The 25,303-nt window shown below is 39.9% G+C and overlaps 2 protein-coding genes across 2 annotated transcripts in view; both read left to right on the forward strand.

The window, feature by feature from the left end:
• LOC127431111 (beta-galactoside alpha-2,6-sialyltransferase 1-like) overlaps window positions 1-21,235 on the forward strand; it is a 570,878-nt gene extending 549,643 nt beyond the window's left edge. The window contains exon 9 of the transcript XR_007895526.1: window positions 21,055-21,235. The gene's annotated coding sequence lies outside the window, so the exon portion shown is untranslated. The remainder of the gene's footprint in view (window positions 1-21,054) is intronic.
• The window catches only part of LOC127430904 (teneurin-2-like), a 338,869-nt gene that overhangs the window by 229,490 nt on the left and 84,076 nt on the right, over window positions 1-25,303 (forward strand). Inside the window, exons 11-12 of the mRNA XM_051681046.1 lie at window positions 3,612-3,850; window positions 20,233-20,355. Of these exons, the coding sequence (XP_051537006.1) occupies window positions 3,612-3,850; window positions 20,233-20,355 (362 nt within the window). The remainder of the gene's footprint in view (window positions 1-3,611; window positions 3,851-20,232; window positions 20,356-25,303) is intronic.

Here is a 25,303-nt window from a genome sequence, read left to right on the forward strand (position 1 = left end):
AAGATAATTTCCTACAGGTGTCAATCCTTACCGTTCTTCCTCTCCTGGCCTCACTCTCCACAGACATCGCTCAGCCACACCCCCATCAGCAGTCTCTTAACAGCGAAACTTTAAAACCCCATAAAATGGTTTGACAAGCACAATTCATTTTTTTCGTGAACCCAGATGCTTTTACAATAGTTACCCAAGCTCGATTTTTTGCATTGTTGCATTCCAAAATGTGTAAGACTGCAATTCATAGCACAACACAAGTATGTGTTGCTCTCTGAATGTTGCCGCAAGGGGTGCTATGCTGTATATACATTAGTGTGAACTGTCCACTTCTACGGTTTCTTTTTCAAGCCAACTACTGTCATGACAGAGCAGCAGTTTGAAGAGAATATTGCTGAGCAGCTTAAGTCAATATATTTATAGCACCTTACCTTATAAAATAACACATTCAGTTTAATAGTGCATCTTAACTCTGTCGCCCCCTTGTGTACTGAGGTTTGTTACCACCATGGTAACGCAACAATGCACGTTAAAGGAATATTCCGGGTTAAATACAAGTTCAACTTAATTGAAAGCATTTGTGGTATAATATGGATCTTGTTTTATCTGTTAAATGGATTTGTTTTAACTGTGAAAAAACACAGTTTAGTTACTCTTAAAAAATAGTAAGATTCATAATCAATTAATTTACCTTCTGCTTGCAATTTTGGTATTAGTGTCAGATTTGAAGTGATGATGTAGCTTAGAGTCAAATATTTGATAGCCCAAGGGTCTTGGCTGTCTCTCTTTATATATATGCTCATTAATCAGTGTGCGTGTGTGTGTGCGCACGTGCGTACTTCTTTCTAGTACCGAACTATTACAAAAATCCCCAGTCTATGGTTCAGAACAGACAGCAACAACCTAATGGCCAAACACAGAAAAGTCCTCTAGACTCTCTGTTCAGAGAAGTAACATGCCAGCCAATATCAATTTGCTCATTTAAATCCATTGCTATACGTATTTCAAAATATTTGCAGGAATTTATCAGTGTTTTTGAAGCTTGTTGAGAATGCACAGGTTAGATCTTATGCATGAAAATAGCTAATTATGTGTTAATTGTTCATGACCGTTAAAGGTATAGTTCACACAAAAATTAAAATTCTGTCCTCATTTACTTCTCAGACCTGTACGACTTTTGTTTTTCTGTGTAACACTAAAGAATATATTTTACAGAATGTCCTGTGAGGCCTTTTTTTCATTATGGGATGTCAAGCTCCAAAACTGAAAAAAAAAAAAAGAAAGAAAGAAAACACAAAGGGTGTGTCTCAGTCAGCTCCCTAGCTCCCTATGCTGTGAATCAGTATATCGTGAACACGAATTCGGGCACTGTCAAGGGTGTTCATCCACTAAACATTGTGACACTTTTGACTCAATCAGCCGCAACATGATGATGAGCTTGCGGATTCAAGCACTGCTGTTATTAATCAGCAATATCACTGTATAAATGACACTGTTGTGCATTTTCATGGTAGTGATGCAAATGGAGAGTGTTATTATGAAAGATAAATTACATTTATATAAAGAAATAAAAAAATAGAGGAGTGTATTTTAAACCTTCTTTTAACAATTTTAATATTTAAAAGATTGTTTCCCTTTTGTGGTATTTATGGATGAAATAAATTACAAACATTCTCTCTTCTAAAAATAAAATCGTTTTACACTTGTGCTCATCTTCTAATAACTTTAAGACTTCAGAAGACATGTCAATGTTTCTGGTAAAGGAACAGAGTGAGCAACTATGCCCTCTGGTTTTTACGGTGCATTCTGAGAAATTTTAGGGAGCAAAAGTTTCAGTGTACTGGAACAATTTAGCAATTGAGACACCCCTAGAAATGGCCGACTCCCTGATCAGTGCCCTGACCTCTGAACTAGGTAGCTGATTGAGACACACCCAGCAAAAGTAGTCCATACATCTTGTGTGCTTCATAAGTCTCCTGAAGCTGTATGATAGATCTATGTTCTTCCCCTCCACCATACTGTAGTTGTCAAATCTCATTTGCACTCGCGTAGAATTGAAATACGGAGCGTCAAGGTGCGTCAAGATGTCAAAAGTGATTGGTTTTCATGTGTCAACATGCGACACTTCTTGATTTCCCATTTTTTATTTGAATAATGGTTTAAGAACTATGGCAGAAGTTAGGATTTTTTTATACAATTCGGAAAACAACTTAAATTTGGTCTGTTCATCACACAAAGCTATAGAAGACGTATGGCTATAGAAGTGTATGAAAATAGTCAAATGGGCTACTTTAATGGTATTATTTTTTTAATTATTGTGAAAAACATCATACTGGACATTCTGCTAAACTCCTTTTTGTTCCATGCCATAAAAAATATTCAATAGGGGCTTGGAACAACATGAGGGTGAGTTAATAATGACAAGATTTGCATTTTTGGGTGAACTATCTCTTGAAGCAAGTTTAGTTCAGATCTATAAGCTAACAGCTGAGGCTGCAGATTTACAGTTAGCAGGGCTGAAATGCCGGCCAGCGCTTATGGATGGTTCTGGCTGTGGGCAGCAGGGAGCAGTTGGATGCTTGGCAGGGGGGCGACAGAGAGGCCTGGTGGAGTCAGACCGGACCTCCTGCCCTGAACAAGACACATGGACAAAGATCTGAGGCTGGTTTAGCATAGAACCACAGCCTGAGCCAGACCTAGTGCTCATCAAAGCTGCCTGGTCAACTGTCATCTGCTTTCATCCCCTTCCCATCTGCCCCCTTCCCCAAACACACACAAATACACACACCCAGCCCACCTGTGACTCCATACACCAAGGCAACCAGATCTGGCACGATGGACAATAACAGAGCACCACTACACACACATGTACAAATGCAAATGCACACACCAAATTGGCATCATGTCAAAGACAAAGCTTTACTAACCACTTTTCCACTCTCATGACCTCTTATGTGGTGGTAATCTGAAGTTTTGTAGCGGTTTGATGCAGTTCAGGGTTCTCAGAGCCGAGTTGCTAAGCATCCTGCTGAGTCTTTTCAAGCACAGGGCTTTAACTGCAACAAAAATCAATCCTCTCGACTGGGATTGTCTTTATGATGCATTCAGTCTTCACTGCTGATACACAGAGCAGTAGTCTAATGCCTGGTGCTTTTTAAATGACTGGTTTTGTGCTAAACTAGGCCCATTTAAAGCCATTATTGTCAAATTGAACTCCTGTTAGTTTGAATCAGCAACTACAGCACTGTAAGAATGAAATAAATGACTTGAGTTTCTGGGATGTAGTAAGTAAGAAAATGTGAATGAAACAAATACTTAAAGCTGAAGTATGTCATTTCTTCGCCACTAGTGTCATCTAACAAAATTGCAAAAATAATGATTGCTTTTGAGCCGGTTCCTTAAACACTCCTCCTGTGTCCCCCCTGTTGATTAAGTAAGCATTTAGCAAAGTCCAGTAAAGCTGAAGGCATATGGAAATTTTTCAGATCATAGCAGATGTCTAGTTTAGAAGTTTTCCCTCTGTTCTTGTAACTTTATAACAGCTCATTTGTCTTGCAAGGAGTTTGAAAGTACTGCATTAATTTGAATCATAATGCTCTTTTCTGTTTTTCTTCTTATAGGCACTTTCTTTTCAAAACCCCATCTGGGAGCACTCCTCTGTTCAGCAGCTCTTCACCTGGGTATCCCCTGGCCGGTGGTACAGTCTACTCCCCCCCGCCCCGGCTCTTACCCAGAAACACCTTCTCCAGGAGCTCCTTCAAGCTGAAGAAGCCCTCCAAGTATTGCAGCTGGAAATGCGCGGCCGTGTCTTCGATCGCAGCCACTGCGCTGCTGGCCGTCCTGCTCTCTTATGTCATAGGTGAGTTATTTAAACTAATTTTCCTTCATTGCAACATATAATGCTTTATAATGCTTTATATAATACAGTATAGCAACTTTGGTAGCTCTTTATTTTACAGTACTGTTCTATATTTACGTACTATAAAACTACAACTATAGTAATTACTAGGTACTAAACCTAACCCCAACCCTAACCTTAACCCATACTGAAAGTACACGTACTGTAAAATAAAGTGCAACCACAATTTTGCTCACTGAGAAATTACTGTACTGAAATTACTGTTATTTGTAAACATTTAAAAAAATATAATTAAGAACAAGGGTGTAAAACTTCTGCATTTTCTCACCCACATGTCATTCCAAACACGTATGACTTTCTTTCTAATGCAGAACACAAAAGGAAAAATTTTAACAAATATTCTGGCCCGTCTTTTCAATGAAATGCAGTTGCAGTTGATAGGGAATCATTTTAAAGCTTACAAATGAACCCAAAAGAGAAACCAAATTTTTTTATTTTACAGTGAAAATCTTGATGCCTTTTGCGTGTTTATTAGCACTATGATAGAAGCTTGTTTACAGTGCAACTTGCATTGTTAAGCGCAAAAAAAAAAATAATAATACATACAAAAATAGCTTTAAGTGAGTCAACATCAATTCATTTCATATTGAAAATAAGGACCGACATGTTTATTTAAATTGTTCCTTTTGTGTTCTGCATAAGAAAGAAGGTAATACAGGTCTGAAATGACATGAGGGTGAGTATTTTCATTTTTCTGTGAACTATCCCTTTAAGAAGTTTCATAGTCTGGGGCTTAAAATTTTTCCACAGATGCTAAAAGATTTAAATGTTGAAAAATAAAGAGAATTAATTTTCATGTATTTGTTAGATAGGTATGAACAAAGTAAAACAGCCAATTATCCTTGTCCAAGGACGTCCTTGAGGATTCACACTTAAGATTTCACACTTAAAAAGCATTCTTAACTTGATCAATTTATCATGATTTATCATAATGCAATCTGTGATATTTAATTCACATTTTAAAATTCAGTCATACAAAAGCGGGTCCTGAACTCCGAATACTCTGATCCTTGATGGATCATTTATTGCTGTCTAAACAACATGTCGGCAACCATGGCATGATAAATCAATTAATTTATTTAGACACTCCTTAAATGTCATCAGCATGAGTTAGCGTAGTTAGCGTAGGTTTAGCTGGCCAGTGTTCTGTGTCCTGTAGCACAGCGTGGCCTTTTAAAGCTCAAAGAACCTTAGATAATTCGCTCAGAAGAATGACATTTATTGCGAATAACGGAGTGCTTCAAAGCATCTTTGATAAACCATTGATGTGTGTTATTGTTGTGGCACAATTGCGGCAAAGTAAATACCCATGCAGAGGGGTGGAAGGAGCCTCAGCATGTGGAGGTTTACTTCAGATGGAAATGTGCTATTCATCTGCTGTTTGATATGGGCTGTGATTCGGATGTATTTGGGGAAGGAGGGTTTGGTCTTATCAAGGCACCTCTTTGTGGGGAGTGCAGCTTAGTTTTAAGTCTAAAGTTCCACTCTTTTAAAAAAAAAAAAAAAAAAATAGTTTAAGTTCTCAGTAACAGAACATAACAGCAAAAAGTTGTAGAGAGCTTTCTGGTCATCCTCCTGTGAATTTAAACCAAGATTTCAAACAGAAAACCACATCCCAAGTCTGTGTACACTGGCGGCCAAAAGCTTGGAATAACGTACAGATTTTGAAAGAAATTGGTATTTTATTCACCAAAGTGGCATCTAACTGATCACAATGAATAGTCAGGACATTAATAAAGTGAAAAACGACTATTATAATTTGAAAAAAATATATATATATATATTAAACTACTTCAAAGAGTTCTTATCAAAAATCCTCCATGTGCAGCAATGACAGCTTTGCAGATCCTTGGCATTCTAGCTGTCAGTTTGTGCAGATACTCCGGTGACATTTCACCCCACGGTTCCTGTAGCACTTGCCATAGATGTGGCTGTCTTATCGGGCACTTCTCACACACCTTACAGTCTAGCTGATCCCACAAAAGCTCAGTGGGGTTGTAACAAGGTTAAGGATGGGAAAGGAGGAGGTAGGAACTGGCTGAACAGTCAAAGTAATATTTTAATTAAACAAAAAGACACACAACACAAATGGCAGCTGCGTGTGGCTCTCTCTCTCTTGAACTGGCGCATCCCACTGCACTTATCCCTCCTCCTCATCACACTCCTCCCTCCTTTGCCACAGGCCGGGGAACCCACGGTATGACGTACATCCCCCCTTCCTTTCCCGGGGGGGCGCCGGCGCCCTTCCAGCAGGCTTTTCCCCACCTCTCTTAAGCTGGAAAAAAACAAAAGAGGAGAGGGAAAGGGCAAGGTGGAGCAACAGTGAGAGAGAGAGAGAAAAACTTGCTCGCTGTTTCCCAGACACGCCGTTGCCTGGTCCTCGATCACTCCTCCACCCTCTGGCGGATGACAGCCGCTCATCCCCGGGCAGACCAGAGCAAGTTCTCCGACCCCTGGCTGATGGAATGCCCCTCCGCATTTTGGCAGCCGGTAGGGAGCCCCTCTGCCCCTGGCAGTGGCTCCACCGCTCCAGGCGGCCGGCAGCAAGCCCCTCCTTCCCTCGCCGATGGCGGCTGTTCCTCTGCGTCCAGGCGGCTGGCAGGGGCGACTCCGTCCCCCGGCGGATGGCTGCGGCTGCTCATTGGGTGGATGGCAGTGGCAAGGACTCCACGACAGCGTATCCCTCCTCCTTCCCGGGTTTTGGCACCAATGTAACAAGGTTAAGGATGGGAAAGGAGGAGGCGGGAACTGGCTGAACAGTAATATTTAATTAAACAAAAAGACACACAACACAAACGCACAAACGGCAGCTGCGTGTGGCTCTCTCTCTCGAACCTGCTGCACTTATCCCTTTCCTCGGCTGATTAGCCCGATTGGGGGCTGGACATGCATAGTCACGGCCTGGCCCCACCCTCCTCCTCATCACAGGGGTTAAGATCCATAATACTCTTTTCCAGTTATCTGTTGTCCAATGTCTGTGTTTCTTTGCCCACTCTAACCTTTTCTTTTTGTTTTTCTGTTTCAAAAGTGGCTTTTTCTTTGCAATTCTTCCCATAAGGCCTGCACCCCTGAGTCTTCTCTTTACTGTTGTACATGAAACTGGTGTTGAGCGGGTAGAATTCAATGAAACTGACAGCTGAGGACATGTGAGGTGTCTATTTTTCAAACTAGAGACTCTGGTGTACTTATCCTCTTGTTTAGTTGTACATATGGCCTTCCACATCTCTTTCTGTCCTTGTTAGAGCCAGTTGTCATTTGTATTTAAAGACTGTAGTGTACACCTTTGTATGAAATTTTCAGTTTTTTGGCAATTTCAAGCATTGTATAGCCTTCATTCCTCAAAACAGTGATTGATTGAGTTTCTAGAAGAAGATGTTACTTTTTTGCCATTATGCCAGTCTATTGCATACTGTGGCAACTCAAAAACAAACACAAAGACAATGTTAAGCTTCATTTAATGAACCAAATATCTTTCAACTGTGTTTGATAACGGCAAGTGGTTTTCTAGTACCAAATTAGCAATTTAGCATGATTACTCAAGGATAAGGTGTTGGAGTGATGGCTGCTGGAAATGGGGCCTGTCTAGATTTGATCAAAAATGACTTTTTTCAAATTGTGATGGTGCTGTTTTTTACATCAGTAATGTCCTGACTATACTTTGTGGTCAGTTGAATGCTATTTTGGTGAATTAAAGTACCAATTTCCTTCCGAAACAGCAAAATCTGTACATTATTCCAAACTTTTGGCCGCCAGTGTATATTTTTATACTTTTGGAAGTGTTCACTGCCACGTAGAGTTGCACTTGAATGGAAAGGTGGTGCTGAAGGTGAGAGAGACTCTGCATGTAGAGTCTGATAAGGCTCTGCCAACAGATTTTTTTCCAACAACACAGTCGACGGTAAATGTCAGCAAGCACCTTGAGTCTTTGCAAGCCTGCGAGAAAATCACACCTTTACAAAGCAGTGAAAAGTCATAACTGTCTGTCTTTTCTACTCAAGTAATCCCCACATTTAATGTCAAATTTAACGTCTCATTTGTTTTTCATTGTTAATTTCGCAGGTGTATTTGGGTTCGGCTTTGCTTTTAGTTTTTGTGTACTTTTCAGAGCCTGTTTTTGCCATGATACTGTCAGGCATTCTCTCACATACAAACACACACACAATATACACAGTGCACTTTTTATGTGAGTGTGTGTTGGAATATTTGTGTGTATATCTTGTGTGCATTGGCCTGTAAAGTGTTTAAACTATTCCAATTTTTATTTTTATTTTTTTTTGGGGGGGGGGGGGACAATAGGACTCAACAACACTTGCTGTTGAATATATCTGACAGCCACAGGTTACTTTTGTGTCTGCACTGGCACTAAACCCATAACTAGATAGGCCTAGAATTAAACATCATCACATATATTAGATAAGAAACTAGAGCCTGGCCGATATGGGTCTTTAGAGAGGGAAAATTTGCCAATTACTGATATGGTGGTCAATATATTACATTTTTGAGCTGGAATGAAAACAGATCTTTTCTATGTGGATTGTTCACCGATTTTGCATCGATATGACTATGCAAAGGTACTCGGAAGGCTACTTTCTTAAACAAATATTTTTATCAAAGAATATTTGACATTATTATTATACATTGTCAACAAATTCTAGAGATGAATACTAAGAAAATAAAGAATAAATAAAAATACAATAAATAGCTTAAAAAACATCAGTACTGTATGTTTAGTATGTCAATTGCTGACCATTAAAATAAAGAATAAATAAAAATAAATAGCTAAATAAACATCAGTACTGTATGTTTAGTATCAGTCAGTTGCTGACCATTAAAATAAATAAATTAAATAAAATAAATAGCTAAATAAACATCAGTACTGTATGTTTAGTATCAGTCAAATGCTGACCATTAAAATAAAGAATAAATAAAAATAAAACAAATAGTTAAATAAACATCAGTACTGTTTAGTATCAGTCAAATGGTGACCTTTAAAATAAAGAATAAATAAAAATAAAATAAATAGCTAAATAAACATCAGTACTACTGTTTAGTATCAGTCAAATGCTGACTGACTGGCTGGCGGCACTGGTGTTACACTGTATTCTGCTATGCAACTTTCTACAGTGGAAAACCAGACTTTTAAATATTACATTTTATAAATGACACGACTGGAATTGTTCGGTTGAAAGGGGTACCAAACTGTGAATCCTAAACAAAACAGTTTTGCGAATACATGTTTACTCATTAGCTTCCACTCAGCTGAAAACAATGAAAGTAGCTACGTGATTAGCTAGTTAGCTATAAGCTCATTGTCACGGAGAGTAAAAGACAGACGTTGTTTATTTTACTTTCCAGCATTTTGTCTCACCAACTAGGTAATGACATAGCGTGAAATCAATACTCAACAGACACAATCCACCATCTCACCGTTGTCTGCTGAGCTGCAAAAAGATGCTCTGATGTTTACCTTTCAATCTGCTACATTACTGACTGCACTGACAAACTATTGCTGGCTAACAGCAAACAGACATGAGTGACATGGTTGTCAGGGACAAGGTTAATGTTATATTAGTTATATTGAAAAGGGAAAATGATGGGATCATTGTTTAAGTTTCCAGTATGTATTTAACAAACTAGTTAACAACTTACCGTGATGACACTGCTGAACTCTGCCCTGTCTGCAGAGCCACCATCAGTTCAGCACTGTAAACAATGGAGTCGGAGCGCACTCTGCTGGACAAACTACGCTATGACACCAAAGTCTAAAGCATTGTTTTCTGCATTATATATTCTGAAAAAAGTTTTCGTATCGGCGTATATCGGTAAAATATATGGCGATACGATATATCGGTGAAAGGCTCTATAAGAAACAGAAGAAATCTCTACAGTAATGTTTTTTTGCCCTAACATTTTAAATATTTGTACACTTAAATATAAAAATAGTACACTTAGAAATGGAAATTCTGTCCTAATTTACTCACCTTTATGTTGTTCCAAATGTGGAAATCAAAAGGATTGGAAAAAATAATATCTCGGTCTGTCTTCTCACTACAACGGCAGTTGATAGTGACTCACTTTACAGCTGAAAAATAACCCAAAATTTTGGTTTGTTTCTCACTAAAACCTATCAGATGTCTTCAGAAGACTTGAACATATGACACATGAGATGAATGGACTACTTAAATGATGGTTTTGGGTCATTTTTTTAAGATTGGTAGTAAGGTACTATCCACTGCCATTCTATTGCATAGAAGCCAGGGGATCTTAATTAAAACATCTTTTTTTTTTTCCACACAATACAGAAAGTCTTGATTTGGAATGACATTGTAAATTATGACAGAATTTTCATTTTTTAATGACCTGTTACTTTAATTTCTTACCACTTGCACACAGACACACACACACATACGCACTCACACAATTCTGATCCAGTATGGGCTGCACCACATAAGAGCCAAGGTTTGTTCTTTTCATATTTTTCATCCGTATTTTGTGTTAAATATTTTATATCAGTGATATAAAACTATCTTCAACAAACACAGTTGCAGTCTAACATCAGTTATAGAAGAGACACCTTTACTTTGTGCACACATTCACTTTGGAGCTGGACTGCATGATCATCCACTTTCAGAATTCCAACAGTGTTCACCCGTGCCATCATTACAGCATCATCATGTATTTTCCATTTTGGATAGTTGTTCCATGGTACGTCTTTCTTGTCATTCTAGTGACATTTCAGCATTCCTTGCCTGAGAACTGGATGCGAGTTGCTAGGAGACAGGTGTTTCTGTCCTGATGCAGAAGGGAGTGGGGAGGGTTAGGGTTCTACATGGGGCGCAGCGACTGCGTCTGACTGTCATAAGGCCACAGTGACTAATCTGGACTAATTGGCGAAAGAGGATGAAAGAAGCAGATGAACGAAGGAGAGATAAATGATGAATGTCTAAAGGCTAAGTGAAGTAGTCCACTGCCCATCTCTCTCCTCGCACACCCCGCTGCATACGTGGACACAGCGGTTAACTAAGTGTGTCACATTCTGTGCGTATGAACATCAGTCGTACTGAAGAGTTAAGTCAGAGCTGAACCTGAGTGCTGTCTCGATGATCGAGGTCAGGAGAATGTTTACATGGTTTCTCAGGAGAAAAATTGAGAGAGATCTTAGATATTGATTAGAAATGGTTATAGGAATAGTTCACCCAAAAATTATAATCCTTTTATCACTTATTCTTATGCCATCTCAAACTTGTATGACTTTCTTTCTTCTGAGGAACACAAATGAGGATGATGTGAAGCTCGATTAAACTTTTTCGCAATTGACGCATACGCAGAGCATGTGTACAGTATACTTCAGAAGACATGGATTAAACTATTGAGTTGTACGGATTATCTTTATGCTGCCTTTATGTCCTTTTGGAGCTTGGAAGTGTTGGTCACCATTGCATTGTATGGATATATTCACATTCTTTCTCCATCAAAATATCTTTGTTTGTGTTCTGCAGAAGATCGAAAGATTTATGAGTTTGAGAGCATAATGGTGAGTAAATGATGAGACCGTTATACTTTTTGGGTGAACTATTCCTTCATTTTATCAACCAAAATGGATTGGATTGTGAAAGGTAGGCTTCGATATTATTGGTTTTTACACAGCTCTCTGAAATACTGGATTCTGGATGGTAAGTTGCGCAATCCAGCAGTCTGATATTTCTAAATAGTAACCGAACATCTGGGGACAAACTTGTATCTCACCAGTCATCGGGGATATGGCAGATGATCTTTCCTACTTCTCGTATCACTTTTGCACTTTGCAGGCTAAAAAAATAATCTCAACTCAGTTAATATTTAGATCAACAGATCGTAATAGAGTTCATGTCCATGTATTTATTTGTCAAGTAATCATGTAATAAGCAGGATAATGAGCAGTCAGACACTGATTTTCACAATATAAACCTCAAAAGAACATCAAAGAGCAAACCGGAGGTGGAATTCAGTTGTTTCTGGTGTCTGCACTATTTGTTCTAGCATAATAATGAAATTTCAACTGAAATCATTTTATATCTGTTTAATCATTTATTTGGTAGGTAGCTGTGTAATAAGTGGGATAATCCACAATAAACCTGTCTTTACCATAAAAAATAAACCCCTTTGGGGTGATACAACCCCTGAAGTCCTGACCTCCCTGTCTGGGTTTATTTAGCAATAATGACTTGCTGACTGTAGATCGCTTACTTAATATTGCTTAATATTATTTCCCCCTACCACAAGACCTTGATTACATCAGCAGATAGGTGAGAATGTTATTATGAAAACATGCACAATCAGACAGTGGACAGTAATTTGTTGGGCCTCATGTAAACAAATACATGCATATATATATATATATATATATATATATATATATATATATATATATATATATATATATATATATATAGATTGATTGATTGATTGATTGATTGATTGATTGATTGCCGTGGGAAAAAAACACAATAAAGGGGTGCTGTACTTTAAAAAAGTTTGGGAACCACTGCACTAGAACAATTTAAACAGCATGTTTTGTATGGTACACTGACTTTATTTCCCATTTGTGGCCATTGGTGATCCATTCAATTGCATTCAGGTAAGAGTGATGTGAGCAGGAAGAGGAATGACTCACTATTCCAGCATCCTGCCATTCAAACAATGATCCATTTATGAAAACTGGTCAAGTCTCCGTCAGGCCAAGCGACTCATTGTTTGTCCATTTACTGCTGCTGTCTGTCAGCATGTACTTTAACTGTCACCTGCCTATTTTATAATTGTCTCGACCTGGTAGCCTCATCACACTCCGCCTCTGCCCATGTGGGTATGTAAATGTACACAACAATCAGTCACACACCTACACACTAGGAGATGTTAGAGATTCTCTGTCTCTTGGAGATAATATGTTCGCAAGCCAATTTCTAACTCACAGCCCTCTGCCGCCTGCCTGACTCAAACTGACACTCTTTACCGTACGTGTCTGAAGCTGATTAAAATGACACTTCATTTTTACTTTTATGTTTACTTTTCCCCTTAATTCCATTCTTTCTGACTTCGGCCTAATATTAACGTCACTGAGTGACAAGGGAGTAAAATAAGGCTTTGATTACAGCTGCGGTTTGATATGTGTGCATACATGTACGCAGCGATCAGGGGACAAAGATCATGGTGTCAATCAAGGCATCAGCCTTTCTGCTCGTGCACATTGCATTTGTATTTGACAGAGAGAGGGAAAAGAGGTGAGTTTGCTTGCACACGCATGTGTGCGCGTTTATACTGTGGGGAGTGATTGTTGTGCTCAGAGTTTTTGACAAGCCGAGTGGAATAGATTAGATCCATCTCGACATGCAGTTCAGACCTTGCATGCCTGAAGCAACATCCATGATTTTGTGTGTGCATACATGTATGTATGTGTGGCAGTTTGGGGCAGGTTTTATCCAAGGATTGGGAGTTTTCCCTGGATGATTTAAAAGTTTTTTGGTCAACAGTCAAGACTGAGACAGCAGATGTAATCAGATAGAGCTGGTCCCCGGGGTACTGCAGTTCAGTGTAGCCTTTCATTTATATTCATAGCAGCAGAACTTGTGCACCTCAAATCAAAACACACATCAAAGGCACACACACTCAAAGGAGATCAGCAGCAATAAAAACATTTTCACCTGCAACAAGATGCTGATTGTGTCTATGTGCACGTTTCTTCATGTCTTTGAAGGTGAGATGCGAGTGTTTTGTTTTTAAGAAAGGTGTTGTAGGTGCTGTTTGTAGACATTAAACGCACCTGTTGGCCTTCTGTAACATCACTCAACGATTGCCATGAAATGAGGTTGGGTTGCATCAGGTTGATTGAGGTGCAGTGGTGAGTGTGGAGTATGGTGCCCATAGGGAGCAGCCTGTTTTATCCATACATATCCCTCATGGGTATAAATGCAACAAAAGGCCTGATAAATAGTTAAATGGTGGACAAATATTGGTGGATCTGATTTAGAGCAGTTGGCAACAAGCTGCAGTCCAGCATGTTTTGTAAAGCTGACAGTACTATCTGTTTAGTGCCGTGCTCAATTTCCAGGCATCTCTCATGCTGTCAGAGGTGAGTCAGCTCTCTTCTGCTGTCATTCTGCCATCATGAGCTCACGGAGGAGATGAGCTGACTTACTCACAGGTTCCCTTGCAAACCCCCTTGTCTTCAGTGTTCAGAACCCTGGATGTGGTCAGCGCTTTTCATGCCTTAGCTCACAACGATTACATCAGTGCAGCACTTTTATATAAGCACATACACCAGAAGTCTCTTTATTCACCCAATAATTAAACTTCTGAGATAATTTACTCATCATCATGTCTTTCCAAAATGGTATGACTTTCTTTATTTTTCTTTATATATGAAGATATATTGCAGAATGTCCTGAGTATTCAAAAGAAAAAATTTTTTTTTTTTTTTTTGGAGCATTCCCAGTCACCATATCTTTTCATATGGACAAGAGCCCTCTGCACATTTTGCAATACATCTTATTTTGTGTTTTACAGAAGAAAATCTACTGGTACAAATCATACTGGTTTCGAACAACAAGACGATGAGTTAATTATGACCTATTATGAACTATTCCTTTAAATAACTAATTTTTTGTAATCAAAGAAGGTTGGAAGCCCCTCATACCCTAAAAATTTAAAAGAAACTTCAATACTAAGCCCAAAGTGTGCATTACAATGAAAATGCATTACAGTTCTATTATCGAAATGGATTGTTAAAGAAAGAGATAAAAAAAAATCATGCGTCCACATTTGCAGAGCAACTGTCAGCACCAACTCCAAAGTACTATTCAGTGCCAGCAAGCTCAGTGCTGCAGCTCATAGCAGGTATAGATGTGGACTTCATTTTCTCTGTCTGCTTTTAAAGCCAAAAAGAACTCCAGACTGAAGAGAGTGCGTATGTGTCTGCAGTGTTATAATCAGAATCAGAATTAGCTTTATTGCAAAGTATGCTTACACATACAAGGAATTTGTCTTGATGACAGAAGCTACATATATACATACACACAGTATTGTGCAAACGTTTTAGGCACTTGTGACAAATGTTGCATAGTGAGGATTTCTTCAAAAATAATGCAATTAATAGTTTTCATTGATCAATTAATGTCATACAAAGTCCAGTAAACATAAAAAAAGCTAAATCAATATTTGGTTTGACCACCTTTGCATTCAAAATAGCACCAATTCTCCTACGTACACCTGGTCACAGTTTTTCTTGTTTTGTTTTTTTTGGCAGATAGGATGTTCCAAGCTTCGTGGACAATATGCCACAGTTCCTCTATCTATTTAGGCTGTCTCAATTGCTTCTGTCTCTTCATGTAATCCCAGACTGACTCGAAGTTTAGTGGTGGGCACTGTGGGGGCCATGCCATCTGTTGCAGGGCTCCCTGTTCTTCTATTTTATTCTATCTATTTGCAAAAGAAATGTTTGTCTAAAATTAATATTTCCAATTGACACACTAAAACTGAAGATACAAATAACCATCTTAAGACAAATGTTTTTGTGAAACATATTATGTGCCTAAAACTTTTGCACAGTACCATATATATATAATGTATGTACAATATACAAATACAAATCCATATACAGTGCAAGGGAATGTATGGCAGAAGAGGTATGGTATGTTGGATAAATATAAATAGACTAAGCTGTGTATTGCACATAATTATTGCTCAATGGGGCAGTTTTAACTGTTCATGAGATGGAAAGCCTGAGGGAGAAAAACTGTTCCTGTGCCTGACGGTTCTGGTGCTCAGTGTTCTGTAGCGCCATCCAGAAGGCAACAGTTCAAAAAGGTAGTGGGCTGGGTGAGTGGGGTCCAGAGTGATTTTTCCAGCCGTTTTCCTCACTCTGGAAGTGTACAGTTCTTGAATGGAGGGCAGGGGGCAACCATTGGTCTTCTCAGCAGTCCGAACTGTCCTTTTGAAGTCTTCTGATGTCCGATGTCATAGCTGCACCAAACCAGACAGTTACTGAAGTGGAGAGGACAGACTAAATGACTGCTGAGTAGAACTGGATCAGCAGCGCCTGTGGCAGGTTGAACTTCCTCAGCTGGCGAAGGAAGTACAACCTCCGCTGGGCCTTTTTCATTCAATGTGGGTCTCCCACTTCAGGTATTGTGAGATGGTAGTGCCCAGGAACCTGAATGACTGTTTCGAATGGTGAGTGGGGTCAGTGTTGGGGTGTTCCTCCTAAAGTCCACAATCATCTCCACTGTTTTGAGCGTGTTCAGCTCCAGGTTGTTTTGACTGCACCAGTGAGCCAGCCGTTCAACCTCCCTTCTGTATACAGACTCATCATCATCTTGGATGAGGCCGATGACAGTAGTGTCATCTGCAAACTTCAGGAGCTTGACAGAGGGGTCCTTGGCAGTGCAGTCATTGGTATACAGGGAGAAGAGTAGTGGGGAGAGCACACATCCCTGAGGGGCACCAGTGCTGATTGTACATGTGCTGGAAGTGAATTTCCCCTGTCTCACTAGCTGCTGACTGTCCGTCAGAAAGCTGATGATCCACTGACAGATAGACGTGGGAACAGAGAGTTGGTGTAATTTAGTCCGGAGAACAGCTGGGATGATGGTGTTGAAAGCTGAACTGAAGTCCACAAAAAGGATCCTTGCATGTGTCCCTGGTCTTTCCAGATGTTGCAGGATATGATGCAATCCTATGTTGACTGCATCATCCACAGACCTGTTTGCTTGATAAGCAAATTGTAGGGGATCTAGAAAGGGTCCAGTGATGTTCTTCAGGTGGGCCAACACCAGTCTCTCAAATGGTGAGTGGTGGTGACATAGTGGGCTAAAGCACATAACTGGTCATCAGAAGGTTGCTGGTTCGATCCCCACAGCCACCACCATTGTGTCCTTGGGCAAGGCACTTAACTCCAGGTTGCTCCGGGGGTATTGTCCCTGTAATAATTACAGGGGGTTGATAAGTACACTGTAAGTCGCTTTGGATAAAAGTGTCTGCCAAATGCATTAATGTAAATGTAAATTATTTCATGACCACAGACGTCAGAGCGACAGGTCTGTAGTCGTTAAGTCCTGTGATTTTGGGTTTCTTTGGGACAGGAATGATGATGGAGCATCTGAAGCAGTGTGGAAATTCACACTACTCCAGTGATCTATTGAAGATTAGTGTGAAGATGAGGGCCAGCTGGTTAGCACAAGATTTTAGACAAGTGGGTGAAACACCATCTGGGCCCTGAGCTTTCCTTGTCTTTTGTTTCTGAAAGACACATCACACCTCCTCTTCACAGATCTTAAGTGCAGGTTGAGTATCAGGAGGGGGGAGGAGGGGGGTTGCAGGAGGTGTTGATGTTTTTGTGAAGTGAAGGTCAGAGCGGGTGTGGGGTGTGAGACTGGGCCTTTCCAATTTACAGTAAAACACATTCAAGTCTTCAGCCAGTTGTTGGTTCCCTACAGTGTTGGGGGATGGTGTCTTGAAGTTAGTAAATACTTTCAGACCACTCCACACTGATGCAGGGTCATTAGCTGAAAACTTGTTTTTCAGCTTATCAGAGTAGCTTCTTTTAGCCACTCTGATTTCCCTATTCAGTGTGTTCCTGGCCTGATTGTACAAGATTTTATCCCCACTTCTGTAAGCATCCTCTTTTGCCTGACGAAGCTGCCTGAGTTTTGCTGTAAGCCATGGTTTGTCATTGTTGTATGTTAAATAAGTCCTAGCAGGATTGCACATGTCCTCACAGAATCTGATATATGATGTCACAGTATCTGTGAGCTCGTCCAGGTTGGTGTCTGCAGCCTCAAATACACTCCAATCAGTGCAGTCAAAGCAGGCTTGTAGTTCCAGCTCTGCTTCACTGGTCCATCTCTTTACAGTCTTTACTAAAGGTTTAGCTGATTTTAGTTTATGCCTGTAGGTTGGAAGAAGATATACCAGACAGTGATCAGTTAGATGTGACAGTTAGAAGGGAAGAAGTAGACTTACTCAGGCGAGACAGAGGAATTCTATTATCGTCCATGTCCCCGTCTGTCCTTCTTTCTTTCTGTTACTTTTTCTTTCCCTCTTTCTCTCTCTCCATACTTTGTTGGCAATATTATTCATCGCTTTGAAGAGGTGAATTATACATAGATTACATAAAGTGAGATGCAGCATCTCATGAATTTCACATCTAACACCTTTCATCTTAATAATTAATGCTTATTGCACAGACTTAAAATGAGTTTGTTGAAGATCTCTACCAGATTTGATTAGCAAATAAAAGTGTACTATAGCGACCGCAATGTTAAAGAAACATATCAGTATGCAACTTGGTGTTTACCAAGAAAACTGACTTGTTTTTACAGTGGTTGTCCTGTAAACTTTCTTTTGCGAGTGCATTTCTGTACACTTTAAGCGTTGAAGTTATTTTCTGTGGTTCTCAGCAGCATGCCACAGATGCTGTCAATATAGCTTCACTTGTACAGTATTTAACATCAAATATTCCTTTAAAGGAAGTTCACCCCACAATGAAAGTTTTGTCATAATTTATTAAAATATTTTTATGAACATCCCGGCCCATTTTTTTCAGTACAATGGCAGTTGATAGTGACTCTTTTAAGTTTAAAAAGGACTCAACAGTATAATCAAAGTAGTCTATGCAATGTGTGTGTGATGTTGCAAGTCCTTTTGAAGGCATACAACTGCATGCAACTGTAAACATACTATTGCACAAACTAAACTTATTTAAATTCTTTAGAGTGTGACATATTTTTTTACATACTTTTTACACTTCACATTTATTTAGATTGTGAAATGTTGTGTACAATAACTGACTTTCTGCCTCTCTTGCTCATCCATGGTGGGGAAAAAAGTTAATTCATCCTCTACTTTGTTCTGAAATCTGGCTTTATTCTCATTATGTTGACCACAATTACTATAACACTAAGAGGAAAAGTGATGCTGAAATGCTATTTAGTGATATTTACAGGTTCAGTGATGTTCTTCATTTGTGATCAAATTGCCCGAGCTTTGAAGGATACTGGCCCTTACTGCCCCCTACTAACAATTCAAAGAAACCATCATTTAGACGTTCTCACCATGCCACTTGAAGTCAATTCTCTAAAGAAATCCCATTTAAGAATTTCTCCATAGCACTGTTTAGTGCAACAAGATGTCCCAGGTCATAACAGACCATGAGGGGAGAAAGCAGGAGGGGCTGAGGACAAGGGGAAGGTGAAAAGAACAACAAACCAGTGAGTGATAAGGCTGATTAGAGGATGGAGCGATAAGATGCAATGATGTATCTGTAAATGAAATAGTGTTTTTGGGACAATGGAGGAGCTGACATCAGAGCAGCCTGTAGGAGTCAGCTCTTTCTCTTTCAGCAGACATTCTGCAGAGAAAGCAGGAGGGAGGAAAAGATTGATTTTGCGTGGATGTGATTTAGGGAGGGCTAGAAGAACAAGTAGCAGAGGTTAAATGTTATAGTTGATACTGCAAACATCAGCATTTTCTCACAAGATTTTGTGTGTGGTGTGTACGAGTCCACTCATTTCCCCTGGGAACATGAGCATCTCGCCCATAATGTCCTCCAGCACAACTTCCTAACTTTCTCTAATCATTATCATATTTTTATACACAACTTGGCATATTTGAATATTTCTTACTGAGGGATCTTTACTGAATCTAATCAGTCTCTAAAAAGTCTTGGAAGCAGTGAAGCAGTGATTATAGTGCATATGGGGTGCAGAGAGAAATGTAGGCACTTAGCCAAACTCCCCTCTAGCTCAGGAAAAAAGTATGACAAGAAAATGGTGAGAATTTTTTGCCATCTGTCACTGACTTTAAACTCGCTTCATTTTTTTTCGAAGACAATTTTCTTGTCCCCTCACACCTTTCTTTACAGTATCAAGATAGCTGTCACTTGCTTCCTGACATCTCATTGTTTGGTGTTTGACATTTTGTCTTCTGCATGTTCTACCTGCTCTGCCTGACATATTCATATCTATGCCGAGTTTAGCATTCCTGTAGCGGTTTGGATTAAACCTAGTCCATCTAAAACTGTCTGGGCACTGAGCCCAAACAAAGCACAGACTGTAGTCAAAGTGGCATTGGCTATAATGAGTGTATTTGTATGCTAAAGTCTCCTCTGTCAGCGAGAGTTATAGTTGTATGGGTGTCTCAGACTCTCGGCTGTCGGGACGTGTCATCCATGGGTACATAAAGTGGTTGGAAGGTGTAATGTAGTGTCATGTTCTATTTTTTTTAATTCTCTCTCTCTCTCTCTCTCTCTCTCTCTCTCTCTCTCTCTCTCTCATACACACACACGCACACAGCTCTTAATCTGCTTGGCTTGAATTGGCGGCTGAATCCCACTGAAGGACATCTAGTGAACACCGGCCTCAGCATGAGTATACCTGGCATCGGTGACGTCGCAACAGTGCCCTCCGGAGGCAGAGGTAAAAGCCTGAAGCATGAGCCAGAGCCAGGGATAGTTTACAAAAAAATTAAAATTATGTCATTGTTCCAAACCTGGATGACTTTTTTTTTTTTCTCCATGGAACAGAAAAAGATACATTTTTTAAAATCTTTATGCAGCTATTTTCCATAAAATGACAGTTAATAGTGACCATGCCTGTCAAACCCCAAAAAGGACAAAATAACACCATAATAGTATCCCATATGATTTGAGTGCTGTATTCCAAGTCTTCTGAAGAGATTTGTTCAGAAACATTCATTGTTTTCAGAGTCTTCCCCTCTGCCAAAGCTATCAAATAAAAAATAAAAAAGCACGAAATATGTGTTGCATCAGGTATGACTTATGGTCACAAGACCAGTGAGAACCAGTGACAGTTGGTATCATTGAAATCTAACCTGTGCCATGGGTATGATATTTGATTTGGCACGAGGGTGAATAAATGATAAGCGAATGTACATTTTTGGGTGAAGTATTCCTTTAAAGACAAAAGTAAAATCCAAATGGACCCTATTTACCTCTTTAATAAATGCCCTTTTAATCAATTATTTTATAGGGCACAGTTCATTAATGCACAACATTTTTTCATAAACTTTCATCAACATTTAATTAGTCACATGTGCAAAGAAATACACTATATTGCCAAAAGTATTCGCTCATCCATCCAAATAATTGAATTCAGGTGTTCCAATCACTTCCATGGCCACAGGTGTATAAAATGAAGCACCTAGGCATGCAGACTGCTTCTACAAACATTTGTGAAAGAATGGGCCGCTCTCAGGAGCTCAGTGAATTCCAGCGTGGTACTGTGATAGGATGCCACCTGTGCAACAAGTCCAGTCATGAAATTTCCTCACTACTAAATATTCCACAGTCAACTGTCAGTGGTATTATAACAAAGTGGAAGCGATTGGGAATGACAGCAACTCAGCCACGAAGTGGTAGGCCACGTAAAATGACAGAGCGGGGTCAGTGGATGCTGAGGTGCATAGTGCGCAGAGGTCGCCAACTTTCTGCAGAGTCAATCGCTACAGACCTCCAAAGTTCATGTGGCCTTCAGATTAGCTCAAGAACAGTGCGTAGAGAGCTTCAAGGAATGGGTTTCCATGGCCGAGCAGCTGCATCCAAGCCATACATCACCAAGTGCAATGCAAAGCATCAGATGCAGTGGTGTAAAGCACGCCGCCACTGGACTCTAGAGCAGTGGAGACGCGTTCTCTGGAGTGACGACTCACGCTTCTCCATCTGGCAATCTGATGGACGAGTCTGGGTTTGGCGGTTGCCAGGAGAACGGTACTTGTCTGACTGCATTGTGCCAACTGTGAAGTTTGGTGGAGGGGGGATTATGGTGTGGGGTTGTTTTTCAGGAGCTGGGCTTGGCCCTTTAGTTCCAGTGAAAGGAACTCTGAATGCTTCAGCATACCAAGAGATTTTGGAAAATTCCATGCTCCCAACTTTGTGGGAACAGTTTGGGGATGGCCCCTTCCTGTTCCAACATGACTGCGCACCAGTGCACAAAGCAAGGTCCATAAAGACATGGATGAGCGAGTTTGGTGTGGAAGAACTTGACTGTCCTGCACAGAGTCCTGACCTCAACCCGATAGAGCACCTTTGGGATGAATTAGAGCGAAGACTGCGAGCCAGGCCTTCTCGTCCAACATCAGTGTCTGACCTCACAAATGTGCTTCTGGAAGAATGGTCAAAAATTCCCATAAACACACTCCTAAACCTTGTGGAAAGCCTTCCCAGAAGAGTTGAAGCTGTTATAGCTGCAAAGGGTGGGCCAACGTCATATTAAACCCTATGGATTAAGAATGGGATGTCACTTAAGTTCATATGCGTCTAAAGGCAGATGAGCGAATACTTTTGGCAATATAGTGTATATTATTCATCAGTATTATCTTAGCATACCATTCCCAATACATAATTCAATTCTGATGGATAAAGTCAAATCTTGAAGGATTTGATGGACAAATCAAGGTTTGTGAATGCCATTTCATTTTGTGTTAAACTGATCTCTGCTGCAGTGCTGTACAAGTTTACTATTGCTAATGCAGTAAATTCAGTAATTGCTGAATGTAGTCAGTGTTGTTATACCACATGTTAGTCTCAGGCTCCATAAGAATCATCTGAGATCTAGTGACTGCCCTTTATAATAAATTGAGAAAGTACATTAGTGTAAAATCACAGTTTCACTTTACCTATTCTCACCACGACCTTTGATAAACGGGGCTATTTAGATTAGACATGTTGGATCTCAATAGAACTTTAGTTAATGCTTTAAAACTTGGCTAACTCTCACTGGCTCAGACTCAAAGAGACTCCTCTTCTGTTCTGCGTTCACCTCAAATGATTTCTCATTATCAGTGTCAACATGTTCAGATGATAACGACTGCAGCTGACCTTTAGGGAGCGCTGGTATTGACATTCTTCACACAGAGAACAGGTTCCTCTCCCTTTAGATCTGTGTAAGACAGTGCTTCCTCAAGGAAGAGAAAACACACTGCTGAAAGCATTATAAAATGAACCCAAATATTTAATACATAAACATGCAATTGACAGGAAATGGGTAGTACTTTTGGCTACTAGGGCTGGGTATTGATGCAGATTTCCCGATCCAATTCGATTCTGATTCACAAGTTCTCGATTCGATTCTGATTTAGTCATTTTGGTCAAATTTTGGCATTTGGGCATCATTTAGGTCACATTTTGGCTTTTTAAAAATGAACAAGTGAATGTATTCAATCAATAAATAAGATATTATATTTCACATTATTTTTGTTACATATTTATTGCTAAATTGCAATAATTACATAGATTTGTTGAACATGTGCTAAAACCGGTACTGTCTCTTTAACAAAAACCAGCATTTCTGTAAACAGCGCCTTAAAACGAGCGCCAGTTAACTAGAGAGGACTAGAATGGCTTTACCTAATCTGTGCGATGCATGATTAGAATTAAATGTTTTTTTGTAGTTGTTTTTGATCAACAACTGACTGTAAAGAACAGTTAAAACAAATGCAAATGTAAGAACAAATGGTATTAAAAGAGACATTATTCAGTGACAAATGGGTTGCGTGGATCTCGTCTTTGGACACACGTTACACAGAACAACTTTTACACTCAACACGCTGTGAAAGGATCTCACTGCTGAACAATTCACGAATAAACCACACAATTACTGGTGGCCAGTTGCCAAATAGCCTGTATTCACTTTAGTCGCATAGGGCAATTTAGTTCCAACTGTGAAAGATTTCCTCTCATTGTAGTAGAGGGTTGTGCATCGAGTGAAATATCGATCTTGTGATTTAAGAATTTATATTGAGATTATTCAAATGAAGATCACGATTCATCAGAAAAAAACTATATTTTTACCCACCCCTATTGGCTACGTTCACACAGTCAGTGTTTGGGATTGGCAGCTGTATTTATCACTCCAATGGCACTTACTTAGGCCATGTCCACACTAACACAGTTTCAGTTTAAAACTCAGTTTTCCATTTCCTAACATCCTCATTTTTCAAAGTATGCGGTGCTAGAGAGCATTTGTGAAAAGTCTCAATTTATGGTGGAAGAAAACATCATTCCAGTGTGCATGAGAGGCGTAAACATAGCAAAATCGATGCATTTTCAAATGATTATTTAAAAAACTTATCAGTGTGGTTGTGGCCTTAGAAAGATAACAAAGGAAACATGCAAAGCTCATGTCTCAAAAGTCATGGAGAACATCAAGAGATACAAAAACCCTACAATAATACATCAGAGTTCTAGAATATGTGGATATAGGTAATGCATTACAAGATGACATCTCTTGACTGATTCTAATTAGAACTGTTCACGTCTTCAGACTTGGAAATGTTTTGTTTTAATGGCAACGCTCAAAGTTAATAAGGATCCATGGCTTTGTTGTCACTGTAGGATTTTTTACAGTTCTTTACAATTGTTATTTGTCAGACTGTACAATATGTCAATATATGATACTATATGTCAGACTGTTTGACACACATGGTAGCCAAGACTGTGGTCCCAGTTGTCCTGATCTGTTTGAGTGGTGCAGAACTGGAGTGAAATGGCGTGATTCTGCCTGGAAGAGCACTTTTTTCTGAAAGTCGGAATGTCAGCATTTTCTCCCACTCCAAAACCACTCCATCATGAGCATAACATATGTTAAAAAGAAAGATGAATTTTGTCAAATAAGCCTATAATAAGAAAGAGACCAATCTCAATTTCAAGTGCTTTCTGAAAATTACAGATGTTGAGGATGAACGCAAGTGTGGGGAGGGAATTACCACAAGCAAAGACGTATCATGAAATTAAAAAAAACATGTAGCCAGAAAACGTCCTGGTTACTTGCGTAACCTCCATTCCCTGATGGAGGGAACGAGACGTTGTATCAATGTAGTGACACTAGGGGTCACTCTTGGGAGCCCGAGACACCTCTGGTCTTTGATAAAAGGCCAATGAAAATTGGCGAGTGGTATTTGCATACCACTCCCCCGGTCATACGGGTATAAAAGGAGCTGGTATGCAACCACTCTTTCAGGTTTTATGCTGAGGAGCCGAGACAAGGTCCCGGCCATTTCAGCGGGTAGTTCAGCATTGTGGCAGGAGGGACACAACGTCTCATTCCCTCCATCAGGGAATGGAGGTTACGCAAGTAACCAGGACATTCCCTATCTGTCACTCACTCAACGTTGTGTCGATGTAGTGACACTAGGGGTCCCTATACAAACGCCGCAACTGGCTGAACTGTGTTATGTGAACTGGCGGTGTGTGACGGGCAGACCACTGTGTGCCTCGTAGCCAGAGCACCAGGCCGACATGTAACCTCCCCCAACACTGTTATGAGTGTCGAACGGCCTTTTGGGACAAGTCGACTACCCAAAAGATAGAGACGGGCTAGCCCAGTCGTGGCCTCTTATCCCCTTAAT

Source organism: Myxocyprinus asiaticus, chromosome 40 (genome assembly GCF_019703515.2).
Source record: "Myxocyprinus asiaticus isolate MX2 ecotype Aquarium Trade chromosome 40, UBuf_Myxa_2, whole genome shotgun sequence".
NCBI lineage: Eukaryota > Metazoa > Chordata > Actinopteri > Cypriniformes > Catostomidae > Myxocyprinus > Myxocyprinus asiaticus.